The 20408-nt window shown below is 45.0% G+C and overlaps 1 protein-coding gene across 10 annotated transcripts in view; it reads left to right on the top strand.

Annotated features, from left to right (window-relative positions):
- APC6 (anaphase promoting complex 6) overlaps window positions 1-18843 on the top strand; it is an 81449-nt gene extending 62606 nt beyond the window's left edge. For 7 of the 10 annotated variants that reach the window (XM_086506349.1, XM_086506344.1, XM_086506347.1 and 4 more), the window contains 5 exons: window positions 17414-17496; window positions 17596-17709; window positions 17805-17904; window positions 17956-18006; window positions 18084-18843. In XM_086506349.1, the coding sequence (XP_086362475.1) occupies window positions 17414-17496; window positions 17596-17709; window positions 17805-17904; window positions 17956-18006; window positions 18084-18212 (477 nt within the window). In that variant the 3' untranslated portion in view covers window positions 18213-18843. The remainder of the gene's footprint in view (window positions 1-17413; window positions 17497-17595; window positions 17710-17804; window positions 17905-17955; window positions 18007-18083) is intronic. The other 3 variants (XM_086506345.1, XM_086506351.1, XR_015187198.1) reach the window with 2 other exon arrangements.
- Window positions 18844-20408: the final 1565 nt, after the last annotated feature.

Here is a 20408-nt window from a genome sequence, read left to right as displayed (position 1 = left end):
AGTGAGATAAAGTTTGCCTTAGCACTTGGACCAAAGAAAATCAGTGATGTCTGATCCCTAACTTTACCCCACACTCTGCATAAGTCACTGGCATCCAATTTCCATCTATCACCCACCATGTCTAGAACTAAACATGCCGTAGGTTCGGGTTTCTTTTCTTTCTTGTTCTCTTTGTCCTCTGAGTCAGTTCGCCTCTTTCTCTGTGGACAATCTTCAACAAAATGACAAGGCTACTCGCAAATAAAACATTTGCAAGAAGAAACAAGAAGGATTGCTAAAAACTAAGATACAGCAAAAAAAAGCGAGCAAAGAAGAATTTCGAGCGGAGATGAGATATACTACCGTCTAAAAGAAATCAAAACAATCACACATAGTATGGCTAAAACATCCGGAGAGATGAGAGACTCTGTTATTGCTATAAAAATATTAACAAGTAGTTTCATCACAAAATTGCTATTGACCACAAGATTCCTTTAATGAGCCCACACAAAAGATGAAAGATGAATACTTTTAGAAGTTATATATGTTTTATTTAGGATATTACAAGCACCAATAGACAACACTATCTTGATAGTGTTACATGAAATTATTAAAAAAACAAGTACAAAAAACATAGGTCTGAGCTCAAAACCAAAGAAACTTTATTTAGAATAAAGTATCAATGTGCCTCATATATCACCCAAATGCGCCTCATATATTTCACAATTCCGGCCACATGGTTGCGTCCAAAAACACCGAAAACCGTAGAAACGACTATCCAATTATCATAGCTTAGGCTATAAGTTTGAGATTTCTATGAGGAGACAAATCCATCCAAAACCTTCAAAAAAGACCAGCTCAAATTCTCTAAAAGCACAACGCAGGGCAACTTCTCCAATTTCTTCATTATGGAAAAACCATCAGTATTGATAATTCATTAGAGAAAGCAACATCACCGGACCCCAATAAAAACCAAAAAAGAGTCAAGCAACTCAAATTTCTTTACTCTCTTTAAGTTCAGGCATATGAACTTTGAAGCCACCTAAATTTTATAACATTGAACTATAAGGACCAAAAAAAGCATCTATGGGAATTTCTTTTTCAATCAGCTGCATGGTAACAATAGAAAACCGCACTCAACACGAGGCCTCATTAGAAAATAGATTTATGCAGAACAATGCTCCTTCCCTCTCTCTCTCTCTCTCTCTCTCTCTCTCTCTCTCTCTCTCTCTCTCTCTCTCTCTCTCTCTCTTCGTGTAACTAGCTAGCAAGCTGAGGTCTCGTTCGTTAATGGAATTAACGAGACAAAGCACTCCACCAACTAAGAACGGCCATGCACCACCACCCATAGAATCAAGAAAGAGCTCTCAATTTGTCAATCCTTACTATGGCTGGACTTGGTAAGTTTCTCCGTGTTGAGTCAAATTAAGCCGCATGCTCCACTCTTGGTGGTGCCCTTCCGTCAATTCCTTTAAGTTTCAACCTTGCAACCATACTCCCCTTGGAACCCAAAAACTTTGATTTCTCATAAGGTGTTGGCGGAGTCATGAAAGTAACATCCGCCAATCTCTAGTCGGCATCGTTTATGGTTGAGACTAGGACGGTATCTGCTCGTCTTCGAGCCCCCAACTTTTGTTCTTGATTAATAAAAACATCCTTGGCAAATGCTTTCGCAGTGGTTCGTCTTTCATAAATCCAAGAATTTCACCGCTGAGAATGAAATACGAATGCCCCCAATTGTCCCTGTTAATCATTACTCCGGTCCCGAAGACCAACACAATAGGACGAGAGTCCTATCACGTTATTCCATGCTAATGTATCCCCCCTGCTGCCCCTGCCCCCCGCTCCCTGTTGCTCTCTCTCTCTCGCTCCCCTGCGGCTCCCGCTCGCGCTCCCCCCACCCACTTCTGTGCCCGTTGCTGCCCGCACGCGCTTCCCAACTTTCTGCTGCCCCCCCCCCCCCCCCCCCCCCCCGCTCGCGCTGTTGTGCCCCTACCCCCGCTCCCTCGCGCTCTCCCTGCAACTCCCCAACCTAGCAAAAGATTGCGTAGAGAGAGAAAGAGGAGGGGAGGAACTTCCATAGAGAGAAAAAGGGGGGGGGAGCTCCGTAGAAAGAGAAAGTGTCACAAGACGGACACCACGTGCCAATAGAAAAGAACAGACTGAATAGACTTTTAGCACTTCAATAACAATTGAACTGAACTGAGAGAGAGAGAGAGAGAGACGACACGCGACACGGAGTGGCCGAATTCCACCCCAGAGAGTATTGACCCCAAACCTTGGCGCCCCTTTCGGTATTTCTTTATATTACTGCTGATTCGCAAAGTACAATAGCCAAGGAGCACCTCCTCTGCAATCTGCGCTTTAAGAGCGCCAGAGAGGGCCCCCAAGGCTCATATTTACAATCCCAAAGCCTAAAAGCATCAAATATGAAAAGCTTGGGGCTTTATTTTTAATGTCTTTATGTCACTTGGGCCCCATCAGACGGGGTCCCCATAAGTTGGTAGGACTTCTTCTTCTGTTACTAGTTCTTCTTATGGTAGGACTTCTTCTCTTACTAGTTCTTCTTAGGGTTTAGGCCCCTCGACCGATATTTGCAAGTTGGCTTTATTCTTCAGGGCTTTGACATGTCAGCAGCTTACTGTAGCATGATAGCCTTCACCATGCCATCTCTCTCTCTCTCCCCCCCCCCCTCTCTCTCTGCGGCCTTGCGGCAGCTCGCTCCCGTCCTCCCTCTGCTGCCTCCCGCCCTATTGCAGCTCGCTCTCGCTCCCCCTTTGCTGCCTCGCACCCTGTTGCCTTGTTGCAGCTCGCTCCCCCCCCTCCCCCCCCCCCCCCCCCCCCCCCCCCCCCCCCCCCCCACTCCTTCCCCTTGCTGCCACAGTTCTGCGCTCCTGCTGCCCCGCGCCCTCTCGCCCTCTCTCGCGCTCCCGTTGCCCTACTCAAGCGTAGAGAGAGAAAAAGTAGAGAGAGAAACCTTGTGCGCGTAGAGAGAGAAAACTTGTGTGCGTAGCGAGAGGGAATTTAAGAAAAGTGTGCGTGTGTAGAGAGAGGAAAAAAAAAACACATATTTACGCATAGTGTGGGTCCCGTTGGTGGCAATTAAGCATGACGAAGCAGAGTGATAAAAGCCGACCCCTTAGAGGATGCCATTCAAAAGTGCAAAGAAGAGATGACGGAAACCATTAGCAAGATGAACCGCAACTTGTTGGGCACGGCTCGAAGGACGCGTGTTGGTCCAAGAAAGTAAAATAAATGCACTTGAAGATTGTGTGATAGCCCAAGATGAAGAGATTGTGTCACTCAAGAAGGATCTCGTTGAAGCACGATGAAGAAACACACTTGAAGAAGGAGAATTGCAACCCTTAGTAATAGAAGAACTAAACACGATCAAGGAGCAAGTGCAGACCATCAAAGAGGGAGAAGAGCAGCACAAAGAAATGACGACTTCTTGGGTGGATGTTATTATAAAGACTCAACAGAAGGCAGATGAAGCCGAGAAATGGATCGAGGTTGCCAAGAAAGGGAAAGGCAAAGAAATAACGTCCACGCCCACACCCACACCCACTATTATTAATCTGACACTAGAGGAGGAGCAAAGAAGACGTGTGTGCGCTTTACATGTGAGAATTCGTGGCCTTAAAGACAAAGATAACGTGGACGAAGAAGTAAAAGAACTAATGGCTCTGATGGGGGTTCATGAACCGATGCACACAAGAGCTTGGAGAGTGGGCAACACGAAAAATGGAAGCAATGGGGAAACCTCGAAAGAAAGGGCACTCATTCTTCGTTTTCCCTCCGTGGAAGCGTAGGAGGACTTTTTGAAGAAAAGATCAACTCTTAAGAAGACGGGCATCTTTCTCGAAGATGATCTTACCCTCTCGCAGATCGCTCATATGCAAGAGGTAATGCCGGAGATTAGAGCGACAATATAAAAGGGTAAGATTGCCTTCTACCGAGATGGAAGAGTGGTAATACTGGAGCCACGCGCCACATGACGGTGTGAGACCTATGGGACCACACTAAAAGTTGTCGCATGGAATTGTAATGGATCTATGTGCCTTGATGTGGGTGCTTTAGAGGATAGTTTTAACGGGAGAGACATCATCTTCTAGTTTGAGACACATTAGGCCCCTGGGCAGTCTATGTCTCACATTAGATGGGAGACTGCTTGTAGACAAGAGACACGATCAGAGCATAGAGGGCGGGGCTCAAGAGGAGTGGAAGTGTTAGTTAGGGAGGGTTTGCAGCCATTGATACATATAGCTCGCAGGGATGAGCAGAGATTGAGAGATATCAGGTACATGTGGGTGAGATTGAGAGCAGAGATTGGTAGATATCTTTACATTGCTATTTGCTACTTTCCTCGAAGTATGTCAGTATATGCATCCCCCAGAGGACAGTCCTCGTTCTCTATTTTGGATGATGACATATGGGAATTCTCTAGAGATGGTGACATTATCATCCTACGGGACTTCAATGCTAGGATTGCCCATCATGAACCATTATTTTATGATACTTTAGAGGAGATTCTGAGAGAGTTGGATGTTGCAAAGACGGGCCTATCCAGACTATCACAGGATGGGGAACATACTGAGTATGGACGGCACTTGATAGACATGGGGATTGCACATGGATTGGCGATCTTGAATGGCCTACAGAGATTTCCCGCTACGAGTGGCTTCACATGCTTTCCACACAGACATGGAGCAAGCACAGTGGATTATGTCCTTGCACAACCAAGCTTCATCTCTAGTATCCAGGATCTCATGGTTGGGTCCAAACCTGTTGGGGTGGCAGTGGATCATGCTTTTGTGTCGTTGACCATCTCTTTCCAGTTCAGTGTAGCACACAGTCCACATGTGGCAGTCCGTACTCGCTATACCTTCAGGCGGGAGATGGATTCTGTATACATAGAGGAGATCTACAAACGCCTATGCACTGAAGAGCCAGGGTGACCTCTGGAGGAGCTTACTACTATACTGACACAGACATAACATGATGCAGCAGCAGAGGCATACCCACACACCCAACCCAAGCATATACGCCGTTTTGGGAGCATGCCTCAGAACAATTGGGTGACGAGGAGTGCCGCCAAACTAGAGCTAGACTTCAGAGGGAAGTGCTTTTGGGGGCCATCACTCACAGACAGTCACAGACTGACTTCCAACGCCTAGTGCGGCGGAAAAAGAGGGCATTTTTGGCTCAACTAGAGCAGGATCTCTACCAGCTATTCTTGAGTCAGGACTCGCGTGAGGCATGGAGGCTCTATCATGAGGTCCCTCCCCCCCCTTGCCATTACCTCTACAAAGACTTTGGGTCAATACGCATCATCTTTGTACACAGTTTTTGGACAACCACCTCTTCCCGACCCCCGTGACCAATGCCCACACACATTTGCTTTTTTCACCGCTCAATGGTGAAGAAGGCTATTGACAGGATGAGGATTGGGAGAGCATATGATCATGATGGCTTGGTGGCTGAGCATTTCATGCATGCCAGAGATCTCCTAGCAGAGCTTTTAGGAGTCATGTTTAACTGCGCCATGTGCGAGGGCTTGGCTGACACCGGGAGTCTATCTACGATTGTACCTATTTTCAAATCAGGAGACCGTATGGAGCTTGGGAATTATCGCACTATCATGATTGGACACACATTGGCACGATTGTACGCATCCATTTTTGAGCAGCAGTTGAGTAGATGGGCAGAGAGAGAGAGGGAATGCGTGCATCTGGGCACGCAAGGTTCAGGAGAGGTTTTTCTACTCTTGACCATATCTTGACACTCAGGGACATCAGCAAGGAGGCAGTTCTCGTGGGAGACAGATCTACTGTAGCTTTGTGGACTTCCGCAAAGCATTTGACACAGTACCCAAAGCTAGAATAATGCGCAGATTACAGGAGATGGGAGTACCCACAGAGCTCATTTGGGGGATCATGGCATTGTATAGATCAGTAGTAGGGCATGTACGCACCTCAGAAGGTCTATCTACACTGGTTCACTCCACTATTGGGGTGAAGCAAGGCTACCCGCTCTCTCCTACTCTATTTGGTATGTATGTGGATGAGGTTTCTGACTACATTGAAAGAGATGGGGATAGAGGTGCATCGATGGCGGGGATATGGATCTTGTTATTGTTATACGCCGATGATATTGTGTTGATCTCCGACTCTCCGGAGGGGATGCAACGTCACTTGGATTCGTTGCATAGGTTTGCCCATGAAAGTGGTTTGTCTGTCAACCTTGGTAAAACCAAGATCATAGTAATTAATACCACCCCACAATGGATCAGGAGGTCAGCGCCCGCATTCACATACGACCAGGAGACGGTGGAGTATACAAATGCTTACACTTACCTTGAAGTGGTTTTTAGTGGATCAGCATTCTCATTAAGGAGAGCAGCAGAGACTAGATTGACCAAAGCCCATTCGGCGTTGGGTAGATTGGAGAGGATGAGTTCACAGGTTAAGTTTCATGAGCCTCGGACGAAGCTCTGGATCTTTGATACATTAGTGGCTTTTGCATTGCTATGGAGCTGAGGTCGGGGGCCTTCATTGGATCATCACGGGAGGACAGGTTGCACTGATGGATGGGGGGACATGGAGAAGCCCCTGGTCTCTATGATCTCGCGGCTCATTAGAGCCAAGGCTTCAGTACCTCGTGCCATTATCCGATCAGAGCTAGCTGGCCCCCCCACTAGTGATTGAGGCGCTCACTAGATCTGTCTCCTTCATACACCGGATGTGGGAACTTCCAAGAGACAGATATACCCGCCTTGCACTTGAGTCCTCTCGACAGTTAGCCATGCAGGGAGATACTGTCACTAGGAGGTGTATCCTGTTGCCTTCCGTAAATAAGTATTAGATATATTTATTTTATTTTTACTTGTTTGTTCCGGACCCTTGAAAAGGTGCAAGTGGACATTGCATGGCCAGTGTGAAACTGTTGCAGCCAAATGGGTTTCTCACATCGGGGATCTAGGTCGGTCAGACAGGGACTGCCCGGGCCAGTTAGCACTGAATTCTGATGAGTATGGAAGCTCGTGTGCGTCAAACTGGAATTTGGGCCACTCGTCAAGTCACTGCAACTTTATAAGTTGAAAGGGGCCAGTAAATTAACTCACATTGTAGATGTTGGTCAAATGGTAGTCTTCAATGATGGTCAGGAGACCGATAGGGACGCCATGGAAGCATCTCCTAAAATTTAGGGAACTTCTATTTTTGACCGGAAAATGTGTTCGCGTCATTAGCTCTGGAATGACAAGGGGAACATTTTATTGCTCTGCTGCCAAGTGAACTGACGCACCAGTTGAGATATTTTTAGCAGGGAAAGCCCAAACTTGGAAACTAGGCGACGTGTCAGCTTGTGAGCGACCTGTGAGCGATTCTGCCACTCTGGGAGGCAAAAACGAGTTGCATATCAACACAGGGGGCGCCATTTTCAGCCTCAGGTAGATTGTAGCAGGTACAGAAGCTATGGAATGCTTACCTTGCCCTCTATACACAGTATGGTGACGGGAGTGATGCCCCGTACGCTACATACTGCTCTCTTTCTCCCCTACGTACAGTATGTTATGCCCCATTAGTGGGCTTGTCATTTGACCTATGAACAGCTGTGGGGAAATATGCTTTCGTGCCGAGGCAAGAGCCTCTTTGCACAGGAACCGGTGTAGCTAGCTACTGCACCAAAGCAGGTACACGAGAGGGTGATAACCTCTCGATTGCGCAGTAAATTCAGTATTGTACGCTTGCTGTTTTTACTCTATTTTGGGGCTGTTTTGAGCCCAAAATGTTTCCAGAATCAAGGGGCACTTAGCCCAAGGTGCAGGGAACAGTGCAGGGATAGTTATGTGCCCAAATCAGGTCAAAAACAGGGCTGAACCAGAAATTACAGCGACCTGCAATTTGCTGTTTTGCCGTTATGCTGCCGAAATTTTGCCGAATCTGGAGCGTACTAGCTGGATGCAGGTGTTGTCTTCCAGGGGCTCTTTGGGGCCTACAGGGTGTCGGTCTCGTGTGCGCAGTGACATTCTAGTCGCTGGACGCAATTGTGTTCTCTTCCCTTCTCAGTGCTCTGTGTAAAGTTTACAGGTAATTGAAATAGTACCGCCCTCTACGTTGTAATGGCCGGTTATATGGTTCCATCGACGGGATAGTCACTTTTTCTTCAAAAAGTGCAGCGTGGATTGTTGTGGGTGAAAGCAACACAGAGCTTGTCGATATGGCAGAGAAGAGAGACCAAGTACCTGAAGAGGGATCTTCCTCACATGGCACAGAGAAAATTCCTTCAACTCTTCAAGAAGAGGACAAGTTGTTTAGAACTCAACTGCGTTGTTGCATGGACATGTTTCAGCAGTTGGCTAACAATCCAAGAATGCAAGAATTCTTACAGGCTCCGACATAGGGTTTTCAGCCTCCTACACAGGGCATGACTGAGCCGTTGCAGGAAAAGGAGATTTCCAATGCGTAAAGGACTCATGATGGTCGAGGGAAAGCCCATGTGGTTGAGCAACTAGCGGTGGCCAATGATCCAAAGCAACTTGCTTTAGCTGGACAGGAACCGTTTGTGAATGGTCAAGGCAGCAATGAACAGGCTATGCGTCAGACCCTTCCATTACCTAATACTTATCCTGGTTATTTTGGAGGTGATTCAGTGTTTGAAGCTATGGCTGGACCTTCCACAGGTTATATGCCAGGGAATGTGTTCGGGACAATGCAAACAGGCATGGGTAACCCTATGTACGCGAACATGGGTGTCCAACCAGGTTTTCAGGGTGCCTATGGCTAGTTTCGAGTGCCGGGACAATGCAAACAGGCATGGGTAACCCTATGTACGCGAACATGGGTGTCCAACTAGGTTTTCAGGGTGCCTATGGCTAGTTTCGAGTGCCTGGAACACAATTTGGTATGGCTGGTTTTTCGCAGCCATACGTACAAAATGCAGATATGACAGGGAAAGCAGTTGATGCGAGTGTTGGAATGAACACTCATGGAGCACCACTGTTACAGGCACCTGTTTATGATAATGTGGCTCCTTTGAGTCAACCTAAGGATTACAAGGAAGGTGGGCAGGGAGTGAAGTTTGAAACTTTCAAAGGAACTGAGGACCATTAAAGGCTTTGACCTTCATACAACAGTTCGATGCAGCTTATGCTGGAGGCAACTTCACTGAATCTTCAAAGATACGCAAGGCTGCCACTTTCTTGAAAGGGAATGCGCTTCAATGGTGGACCGCATTGTTGAACCAAGGTCATGCCCCAACAACGTGGGTCCAATTCAAACAACTTTTTGCGCCTGCATGGTTGACAAACACTTTTGAAGTGGATGTGATGACGGAATGGCACGAGTTGAATGCTAAACAGTGTGCGGATCTGGAAGAGTACAATAAACGGTTTTGGGCTGCACTGTTGCTAGTCACCTCTTACAGGTTTGTGCCTTTGTCAGAACGAATTGAGAAGTATTGTTGCGGATTGCCCAAGAAAATCAGGGACTACTGCACTAAGACTACTGTCATGAATATGTTTCAATTGATAGAGAATGCAAGAGTGGCCAACAATCTGTCGAAGGGAGATTCCGATGGATTTAATAGCCACAAGAAAGGGGCCCAGGGGAAACAGTTTTCAGCCAAGGGCAATGTTGCAGCAAAGGCTTCTGAGTCTCCTCCAAAGAAGCCCTCCACTGAAGGAGCTGATACTTCCAAGAAGGAGTCTAAATCTTCTTCGAAATGAGGACAAGGATAAAAAAGGCATTTTTCTGGCAAAACTTTTCAAGAAAGGAAAGCTCTTAGGGAGGCCAAGAAATGCTACATTTGTGAACAGGAAGGACCAGGGTGGTCTCGTACGGTCTCGTACGTTTTGTACACGTACGACGATGTGCAGTACTAAACGAACTAAAAAAAATTATGATGTACGATGATGTTATGTACGTTCAAAATTAAAATAAAAACAAATAATTCTTAAGCCTAAGGCTTAGGCCTTAAAGAAACATGACATTTAGACAGATTACAATTATGAGAGCTTGAGAGGGAGAGACGATGGAGAGCTTGTCACTTGAGACTCGAGAGCTTCAATGGGAGCTTGAGGGGGAGAAACCCAAGGGAGAGAAGGAGAGCTTGAGCCTTGTCACTTGAGAGCTTCAATGGGAGCACATGGATGATGAGAGCATTGAGAGGCTAGAGCTTGTAGCTTGTAAGTTGTGTTGAGAACAAGGTGGAGGAGTTGCTTAAATAGATTATAGGAAGAGGAAGAGCATGGGAGAGGGAGAGGGAGAGCATGGGGCATTATGGATGTGAGAGGGAGAGCATGGCAATAGGCATTGGTATATGCCACATGATTGCAAACATGCTCCAAAATGGCTCCCTAAACGCCCACTAACACGTGCAAAAACTGCCGCCAACGGTCATAAACGGCTACATTTTTCGATCGTACAGAACGTACTAAACGTACGGAACAGAACGGGTCCGATGGAACGGTACTAGACGTCCCGTACGTCGAACGAAAACTACGCTGGGAAGGACACTTTGCAAATGAGTGCCCACAGAAGAAGTCATAGGATAAGGATGACAAGTCAGACCATAAAGGGAAGAAACCAAAGCCGAGTGCAGGACTTGTTCCAGATTTGGGTGGAGATCAGCCAAACACAGATGCCACGCATTTGTGCAGAGCTTGGGGCAAAGTTAGAGACCAGACAGTGCTGGTTTTCTTTGATCCAGGAGCCCGTGCAAATTTCATATCACCAGAATTGGCATCAAAGTTGGGCATTCGTGCAGAGGAGATGGGTATGATAGGCGAAGCAGGTTTGGCATGCCGAGGACATTCAGAGCTTGTTACTCCCATGCTGGGAAAGCTTCGTCTGCACATTCAGAGCTATGTGGATGCGGAAGAATTTCATATTATGCCGCTTGAGGGCTGTGATGTGTTATTGGGTATCCCATGGTGTTACAGGTTGCATGCTATGGTGGATACTTACAACAAAAAGATTACCCTTGTACATAGAGGAAAGACTCATGTCCTTGATGTAAAGCTTAAAGGCGAGTCTGTTCCAGTTGTTTCTGCTTCTGCTATTTCATTTGTAATAAAGAATCATCTTTCTGCGTACTTGATCTTTGCAAAAGAAGTACCTCAATTTGTATCTAATTTGTCTACCTTAGATAAAGATAGGTCAACTTTTTTGAGTGGTTTCAGTGATTGTTTTTCGGACTCTTTGCCAGGGGAGTTACCTCCTGAGAGACCTGAGGATCATACTATAGATCTTGTGCCAGGTTCTAGTCCACCGAATAGACCACCATACAGGGTTAGTGCAACCCAGCAGAAAGAGATTATGGGTCAGGTCAATGAGCTTTTAGAGAAGGGGCTGATTCAGCCCCGTTCATCCCCTTTTTGTTCGCCTGTACTCTTTAGTGCAGAAGAAGGATGGTTCATGGCGCATGTGCATTGACTATCGCGCCTTGAATAAGAATACCATCAAGAATAGGTTTCCCATACCGAGGATAGATGACATTCTTGATCGGCTTGTGGGAGCGTCATTGTTTACAAGAATAGACCTAAAGAGCGGGTATCATCAGATACGCATTAGACCAGAAGATGTCCATAAGACTGCGTTCAGGACAACATTTGGTTTCTATGAGTTTCTTGTCATGCCATTTGGTCTCACAAATGCTCCTGCCACATTTAATAGAATGATGGAGAGAATTTTTAGACCACATAGAAACTTTGTGGGTACCTTCTCTGATGACATGATTGTCTACTCAAAGTCTGAAGAGGAGCATAGGGATCACTTGACCACAGTTTTCAATGAGCTACGCAAGAATAGGTTACTCATTAATGCGAAGAAAAGTGAGTTCTTTTTGCAAGAGATTCACTTCCTTGGGCACATTGTTTCAAAGGATGGGGTACGCATGGATCCCGCTAAAGTGGAAGCAATTAGGTCATGGCCAGACTTGAAGTCTGTACATGACATTCGAAGCTTTCTAGGCTTATGTTCCTATTACAGGAGGTTCATCCGAAATTTTGCTGAGATTGCTTCTCCACTCCATGCATTGCAAGGAAAAGGAGTTACTTTCAAGTGGACATCCAAGGAAATTTTAGCGTTCAAACACTTGGAAGAGAAGCTGACTTCAGATCCGGTAATTATTTTTCCAGATCTTTTTAAACCTTTTGTGGTTCAATGTGATGCGTGTGGCCATAGTCTTGGTGCAGTTCTAATGCAGAATGGTTGAGTAGTCGCATATGAGAGCAGAATTCTTTTGAAGACTGAAAAGAACTTGCAAGTCTATGAGAAAGAATTGCTGGCAGTAATTCATGCTCTCACTAGTTGGAAACACTATTTGCTAGGGGCTGATTTTGTTGTCCAAACGGATCATCAAACCTTGCGATATTTTCAGACGAAATTGTCTAAGAAGCACATGCGATGGGCAAACATCTTGTCAATGTTCCAGTTTCAGATTATGCATGTGCAAGGGAAAAAGAACGTGGTGGCTGATGCGTTGTCACGAAAGCCCCAAATTTCAGCAGTGTCAATTCCGTACCATTGTGAACTAGACGAAATGAAGACACAATATGCTAAAGATTCAGATTTTGCAAGGATCTATGTCCAGCTTGTTGATGGGCAACATCATGAGCACTATATGCTTAAGAATGACTTTCTCATGATGCATGGAAAGTTATGCGTTACTAAACAGTTATGGCCAAACATTTTGATGGAAAGTCATGCTCCACCTTATGCTGGGCATCTTGGAATTGATGCGACAGTGAAAGGGGTTGAGGCATTCTTCTATTGGCCAGCCTTGCGTCAAGATGTTGACACATTTGTAAGATCATGCTTAGTATGCCAAAAAGTCAAATTTGATAGACAAAAGCAACCGGGATTGTTGCAGCCATTGCCGATCCCTGATAGGCCATGGGAAAGTATAGCAATGGACTTTATCTTTGATCTTCCAAGGACGCAAACATGAAATGATGGGATTTGGACTATCATTTGTAGGTTCAGTAAGCAGGCCCATTTCATTCCTGTTAGGAAGAAGATAAAGCCAGAACACATGGTCAAGATATTCATGAGCAATATCTTTAAATATCATGGGATGTCTCAGTCAGTTGTCAGTGACAGGGATCCACGTATGACGAGTCTTTTCTGGAAGGCATTGTTTGAGAACATGGGCACTACGCTCAAGTTCTCTTCTTTGTTTCATCCGCAAACTGATGGACAATCAGAAGAGGCAAATTCTATTGTCTTGGACTTGCTCAAATGTTATGTCTCACAGCACAAGGCAACTTGGGAACACCATCTCCCATTGGTTGAATATGCTTACAATAACACTGTGCATACGTCAACAGATAAGGCACCATTTGAGATAGTGGAAGGAGGAAAGAAAGTCCCGCCCATTTTGCAGACTAAGGACAAGATATTTGAGGCAGACAAGTATGTGCAAGATATGGATGAAACATATAGGAAGATAAAGATTGCTCTTGAGAAGACTCAGGCTAAGCAAAAGAAAGCTGCTGATCGTCACCGTCGTGAACTTGTATTTTCACTTGGTGATTGGGTACTTTTGCGCTTTGAAAAGGCCAGGTTAAGGAAAAGGAAAGGCAAGGAACGCTTGTTTCCTAAGCTAAGTATGCGATATTATGGTCCTTTTCAGATTTCAGAAAAGATCAGCGATGTAGCTTACAGGTTAAAGCTACCAGAAGGCTGGAAAATACATAATGCTTTTCATGTCAGTCTTCTAAGGCCCTTTGTTGGTGATGTGCCAGAGAATATGCTTGATGAGGAACAACCCGAAGTGGAAGAATTGGATGAGATTCTTGTTCCTGAACAGATATTGGCACATAAAGAAAGAAAGGCAGAGGAAAGGTTGCAAGACGCTATTTGGTGAAGTTCAAAAACTATCCATCGTTGGATGCCAAATGGATGGAAGACTCTGAATTGGTTGATTCATCTCAGCTATTGCAATTGCATCTTGAAGCCTTTCAGATGGAACCCACAGTGACTTGATGCAGCTTTTTTGGAGCAAGGCAAGAGCATGGTTCATGATGCTCAAGAGAGTAGTTAAGCAATTGTATCTACTCTTTCCATACAGAATTTAGCTAGAGAAGTTTGTGCTCAAGAGTACACTAGAAGACTTCTATGCTTGATATATGTGTCGTAGCCAGGTTGGTGGGATTGTTTAATCATCCAACGCTACATTACCGGAAGCATGTATATCTTGGATTCCCATCATAGAATATTTGTGATATCAGGAGATATCCGCATGTATTATTGGCATGCAAGCAAGGTCGCTGACAGTATTTCAAGGGTGGGGTGTGTCACGAGGAGGTGTATGAGGTGTATTTTTCCTGTTGCCTTCCGTAAATAAGTATTAGATATATTTATTTTATTTTTACTTGTTTGTTCCGGAACCCTTCAAAAGGGGCAAGTGGATTTTGCATGGCCAGTGTGAAACGGCTGCAGCCAAATGGGTTTCTCACATCGGGGATTTAGGTCGATCAGACAGGGACTGCCCGGGCCAGTTAGCACTGAATTCTGATGAGTATGGAAGCTCGTGTGCGTCAAACTGGAATTTGGGCCACTCGTCAAGTCACTGCAACTTCATAAGTTGAAAGGGGCCAGTAAATTAACCCACATTGTAGATGTTGGTCAAATGGTAGTCTTCAATGATGGTCAGAAGACCGATAGGGACGCCATGGAAGCATCTCCTAAAATATAGGGAACTGCTATTTTTGACCGGAAAATGTGTTCGCGTCATTAGCTCTGGAATGACAAGGGGAACATTTTATTGCTCTGCTGCCAAGTGAACTGATGCACCAGTTGAGATATTTTTAGCAAGGAAAGCCCAAACTCGGAAACTAGGCGACGTGTCAGCTTGTGAGCGACCTGTGAGCGATTCTGCCACTCTGGGAGGCAAAAACGAGCTGCATATCAACAAAGGGGGCGCCATTTTCAGCCTCAGGTGGATTGTAGCAAGTACAGAAGCTATGGAATGCTTACCTTGCCCTCTATGCACAGTATGGTGACGGGAGTGATGCCCCGTACGCTACATACTGCTCTCTTTCTCCCCTACGTACAGTATGTTATGCCCCACTAGTGGGCTTCTCATTTGACCTATGTACAGCTGTGGGGAAATATGCTTTCGTGACGAGGCAAGAGCCTCTTTGCACAGGAACCGGTGTAGCTAGCTACTGCACCAAAGCAGGTACACGAGAGGGTGATAACCTCTCGATTGCGTAGTAAATTCAGTATTGTACGCTTGCTGTTTTTACTCTATTTTGGGGTTCAGTATAGACAGATTGCCCCCTTCTAGTACTCACTGGACGCACCCTCCATGACTCTTACACAGTCTGAGATCACGAGGCTCATCCGCCGGGATCTGACTCAGCTAGACACCGGGAGGACATGGATATAGCCAACAGAGGGGTTGGGCATGACGATGGCTTTCTACAGAGAACATCTTCTCCAACTTACGACGGACGGTTTTGTGACGAGGCTCAGATACATGGACACCCACTTGTCTCATGGGATATGGTGTGCTATTGGGCACATACACACATCTTCACACCCCAAATGCGGATCGAGACTGGAAGAAACAGCGGAGTACTAGCAGAGGCCAGGACATGCCCCCTGTGTGACATGGAGCTTAAGACAGAGTTACACTACACATGCCATTGGACAACTACTACGAGATATGAGGCCGCTTCCACCGCCTATTCAGAGAGGGCTTTGGACCACTCTCCAAAGTCATGAGGTATGAGGATCAGAGATGCCTGGGTTTGTTTGTGCTCGAACCGGGTAGACATAGAGAGAGCCTGTTGAGAGGAGAGGCCAGCCAGTCTCAGAGACACATCACAGACTTCTTTAGAGGAGACAATGGACACCCGGAGGACCACAGTAGACCTTGTTGCCTCACACCAGAGGCACACTGATCGATCGAGCGATTGAATTGGGGAGATTCATACGGCCACGACTCTGGAAGACTACACAGCATAGACGGAGGCTACATCATAGGATCCGGATCACTTTGGCCCGACATGCACAACGCCCAATCAGACTGCTGACCATGGAGAAGATTGATGAGATCCGCCAGCGACCAATGTTGGATCTCTTGTGACTTGTGGTTTAGCTATCCCGACTAGCTGCTTAGTTCACACCTACCAGCTTAGGATTTCATAGTATTTATATTTCATCATTTTGTCATTTCATTTCATGTCATTTTGTTATTCTGACTTTGTATCAGAGCCACCACATTGTAGCGCTCTGGTCTCATAGGTCATTTTGGCCTTTTGAAAACGTTAATATAACATTCATTTCGTTTCATCTCTCTCTCTCTCTCTCTCTCTCTCTCTCTCTCTCTCTCTCTCTCTCTCTCAGAAGAAAGTGCTGGTTTACTAGTATCTGAAAAGGACGACAGATCTTCAAAAAAACCTTAGATCCATGGGAACTTTTCGCAAAAACTTGGAGCAGATCTCCACCAGGCCCCTCTAGATGCAAAATCACATATGACGGAGATGTCTCCGTGATGTAAATGTAGCCACAAGTCACCCTTTGGTGAATGAGAACGAGTCCTCTGATCAACAATTTCTTGAGCCATGGAGGGGCTAGCCGTTGGAAAGCCTAGGATGTGATCCAAGTCAAAGCCAAACATTTACTCCATTATCGTATCAATGCGAGGGCTCTGATACCATGCCAGAAATTGGAATCGAGATGGAAAAGATTGATAAGAATGCAAGTATGCCTTTCCTTTACAACTGGCAGTACAACAACTGTCGATGAACACCTCTCCAGATGTGGTCCCTAGCCTCGAGAGGTCACCCAGGTTTGTCTCCACCACCTGCAGCGTCCACTCTGACGCATGTGTGTTAGATGGGGTCGCTTGGTATGTGCAAGGGAATGGGAGAGAACATGTATAGAAACATAGAGGGAGGATGATCTCTAATTCCAGCGCCATTTGTTTAAAAAAAAAAATACATATTCAATTGCTCAACTGTCACTCTGCTTATTGAGCAATAGCCACAAAACAGCAAGAATTGTCAAAGTTGACAGACCCTTCAACTACCTCCTTGAAGCAGTTTGAATTAGCCGGTTGAAGCCAATCACTTAGTTCCTTTAATTAAGGTGCTCAAAATAAGTGAGAGGAGCCCCTGGATTTAAAACCTCCACAATCCTCACCCAATACAGTTGAATATCCAAGTCACCTTAGGTAGCAATGTGAAGGCGAAACACAGAGATTTAATGTCCAGCAGCTATATTGGCATTTTAAGTTAAGGTGCAAATGGTGTGACAAGCATTAGCCTTCTTGGAAAGCTCAGATTTAACAATCTAATTTTCTTAATGAGAAGAGATATATTCCGCTCTTTGCGCCTTTTGATTTAAGTTTTGATTGGTAATTGTATTATGTTTAGTCTCTCATTGGAATGAGGGTCCATTGGACCTTGGCCAATTTGTAGTTCTTTATGAATGCAAGGAGAATATGCCCAACGGACCCCCTCATCTTCAATGAAATGGGGGTAATGGCGTATCACAACAAAGAGTAAGAATTTTATTGCAATTTTAGGCTTTTAACTACTGTTTCCTCTCCGAGCTTTTCAAGGAAAAAAACTAATGCTATGCCTTCTGCGGATTTTTTTAGCTATGAGGCAGCTGTTCGTAATTTTCGGAAAACACTGCGCTTGATCCCACCACCTCTTACAGATGCTTGGGAGCCTACTGTTGTAAACCTTGCTCATTCACTTCGCAAACTCATGTACTCTCACTAAAATGATCGGTATCATGCATTGTTTCTACGGTTCTATGCCGTCTCTTGATTGATCATTGAGTCTCTGTTCTGCATCTTTTAAGGTTCTACACTGAGGCGATCACCTTTTATGAGAAGGCTTTGGCTCTCTGCTCAAAGGGGGCTGGCACATATGCAGCACTTGGTTTTACCCATCATTTACAGGTATATTCTGAGATATGCAGGTTTTTAAGCTACAGCTTTTTTCTTGATTAGCAAATGTCTTTGCAGGGTAATACGGCACTAGCAATAGAGTACTATCACAAGGTATGTGGATTCAAGATTCTGTATGTTGACATGCATTGACTTTCATGTGTGCTTAAGGGTTGCATTTTTCTAAACAGGCACTTGGTTTGAAGCCAGACGATACTTTCACAGTTGAAATGCTCAACAGTGCATTAGTGGATGAGTGCACACGAATTTCTACTGTCCGTGAACAACAGTATCATTCAGGAGTTTTGGGGCTAACATAACCCTTCTAAGAGTGTGGCGGGTAGTTGGGTCCAACATATCACTCTTTCGAGGTCAAGGCCGGTGGGATGGCCATTCATGACATGCTAGGTGATTATAAAGGCCAGACTTTCTTGTGATTCATGCATCTCTCGTCATGGACTCCTGCTTCATCATTGCTGGTGATTAGGCACTGGGGTTGCAATGGAGGAGTGCAGTTCTCTATTTGAGAATCGTATTCATCCCTTGTACTTGTTTGTTTACGTGTAAGCTCAGAGAGGTCTATGTATTGAACCCTCATCAATATGAACTTCTAAAACAGCGCTCGCTTTCAATCTGGATGAAAATTCCGTCTTTCATCAGGAAGTTGGGGGGGGGGGGGGGGGCGGCAGAGCTCAGCTTTGTATCATAACGACTAGAATACCTTTTGGGAAAAAGCCGCTTGCCTACAAGCAAGTGAATTTTTCAAAGGAAGGTGATGAGAGCACGGGTAGACGAGGTGGGCGTTTTTCTGGCGGTTTTACTCTGTAAAATGATGAGAAAATGATGTAAAGAGGAACACATTGAACCGTTTGCTGCCCAGGACATGTTTTACTCGCAAGTTTGCGGGTTCAATTTTTGAGGAAATAGATTATGGTAACGGAAGTATCTAAAGCTCTTGATTTCCTTATGTTAAGGTTCCAAGTTTACAAATTCCTGCTACAGAGCGAGCTTACTGTGGAATTCGTCTTTCAAGTGCACATGGGAGGTTCATAGAGGTTATGCCCATAAGGGCATTTCTTTTTTACATGCAATTGCTTGAGCATTTGATCAAGTAAAGGTTTTTCATATCTTTTGATTTGGGCTCCATTGTAAAAGCTTGCATGGCCTAGAGTTGCAAGGTGAATTGTGCCCCTCGGAACACGAAGGGAGAGAGTTTGCTCTTGTTTTTGCGAAGTGTATATAGAAGAATAAAATTCCCTTTTTGGAAATTGAGTACAAAGAGTTCCATCAAACCAAGTCTCAAGTGTGTTTATTGACGCACATAGCATGGAAAAGCTTGAGTCGGGAGTTTCATCCAATTTCTCAAGCTTTGATAGCTTGTTTGAAAATGCATGGGTTGTCCCTTCCAACGGTACTCTTGCCAAAAGGTGGTGTTCCTAATGCTGTTTTGTAGGTGGTTCCAGAGGCCCCAAGGGTGCTTGGCAATATGGTCACCTAGGTGTGTTAGTCACTATCCACAATCTTTGCAAGTGCGACACATAGCATCCTGTTTGTACTCTTTATCTATTGATTACATAAGTGCACATTATTGTGAATACTAGAAAACTGCCCTTTATCACATCGTCGAGAAAATGTGAGCTTTGATCAACACTAACAATATCAGTGGGAAGGCCGAAGCACACTAAGGTGTTTTCGTGTAGAAATTTGGTCGTGGTATGCACATCAGCTTTTGTGCTTGGCATAGATTTTGCATATTTTGTGAGATAATCCATGGCAACAATGATGTATTGCTCTTAGTGTTTTGACAGGGAGAGGTGGTCTAATCTATGCCCCATTTGGAAAATTCCTTGAGTGGTAATGACAGGGAGAGGTGGTCTAATTAAATCTTTGCCCCAGTTGGAAAATTCCTTGAGTGGTAATGGTAGGGGTTAAAGGCATCTTAAAGTGGTCAGAATACATGTTCTTTGAGAATCATCACACTGAACTACATAAGCATTGGATTCCATGTGAAGGGGGGCCACCAAAATCTAGATGCAATAATAAACTTGGTAATAATCTTAGTAGAGAAATGGCCTACTCATGATCCCCGATGGGTGCTTTTAAAGGCATGTAGATAGTGCTTTTCAAGGAGACACATCCTGAGGCTTGAATTTGCAAATACACATTAAAAACACTATAATGATGCACATAGTTCAAAGAGAATACCCAATTAATATTGACTATTCGATGACAACGGGATTTGCTTTGAGCCGGTCGCCCCTCTAAAATGACTTGTATAATAATTCTCTCAAATGAGAGCTTTATTACCAAACATGTTTGTGCTCTTGCGGAACCTTTCGTGAATCACAAAGATGGTATTCTTCAAGATTCCATGGTATAATCCTCCTTTCCAAACCCTAAACACACCAGCGAGGAGAAAGGAATTGCAAGGAAAGAGGAAGATGAGGGTGAAAATAAGTATTTTTCAAGCAAGTGAATGGGTTCTTTATATACGCTTGCTCATTGGAAAACTCTTA

Source organism: Adiantum capillus-veneris, chromosome 29 (assembly GCF_014529385.1).
Source record: "Adiantum capillus-veneris isolate H3 chromosome 29, ASM1452938v2, whole genome shotgun sequence".
NCBI lineage: Eukaryota > Viridiplantae > Streptophyta > Polypodiopsida > Polypodiales > Pteridaceae > Adiantum > Adiantum capillus-veneris.
This window is presented reverse-complemented; position numbering and strand designations above follow the sequence as displayed.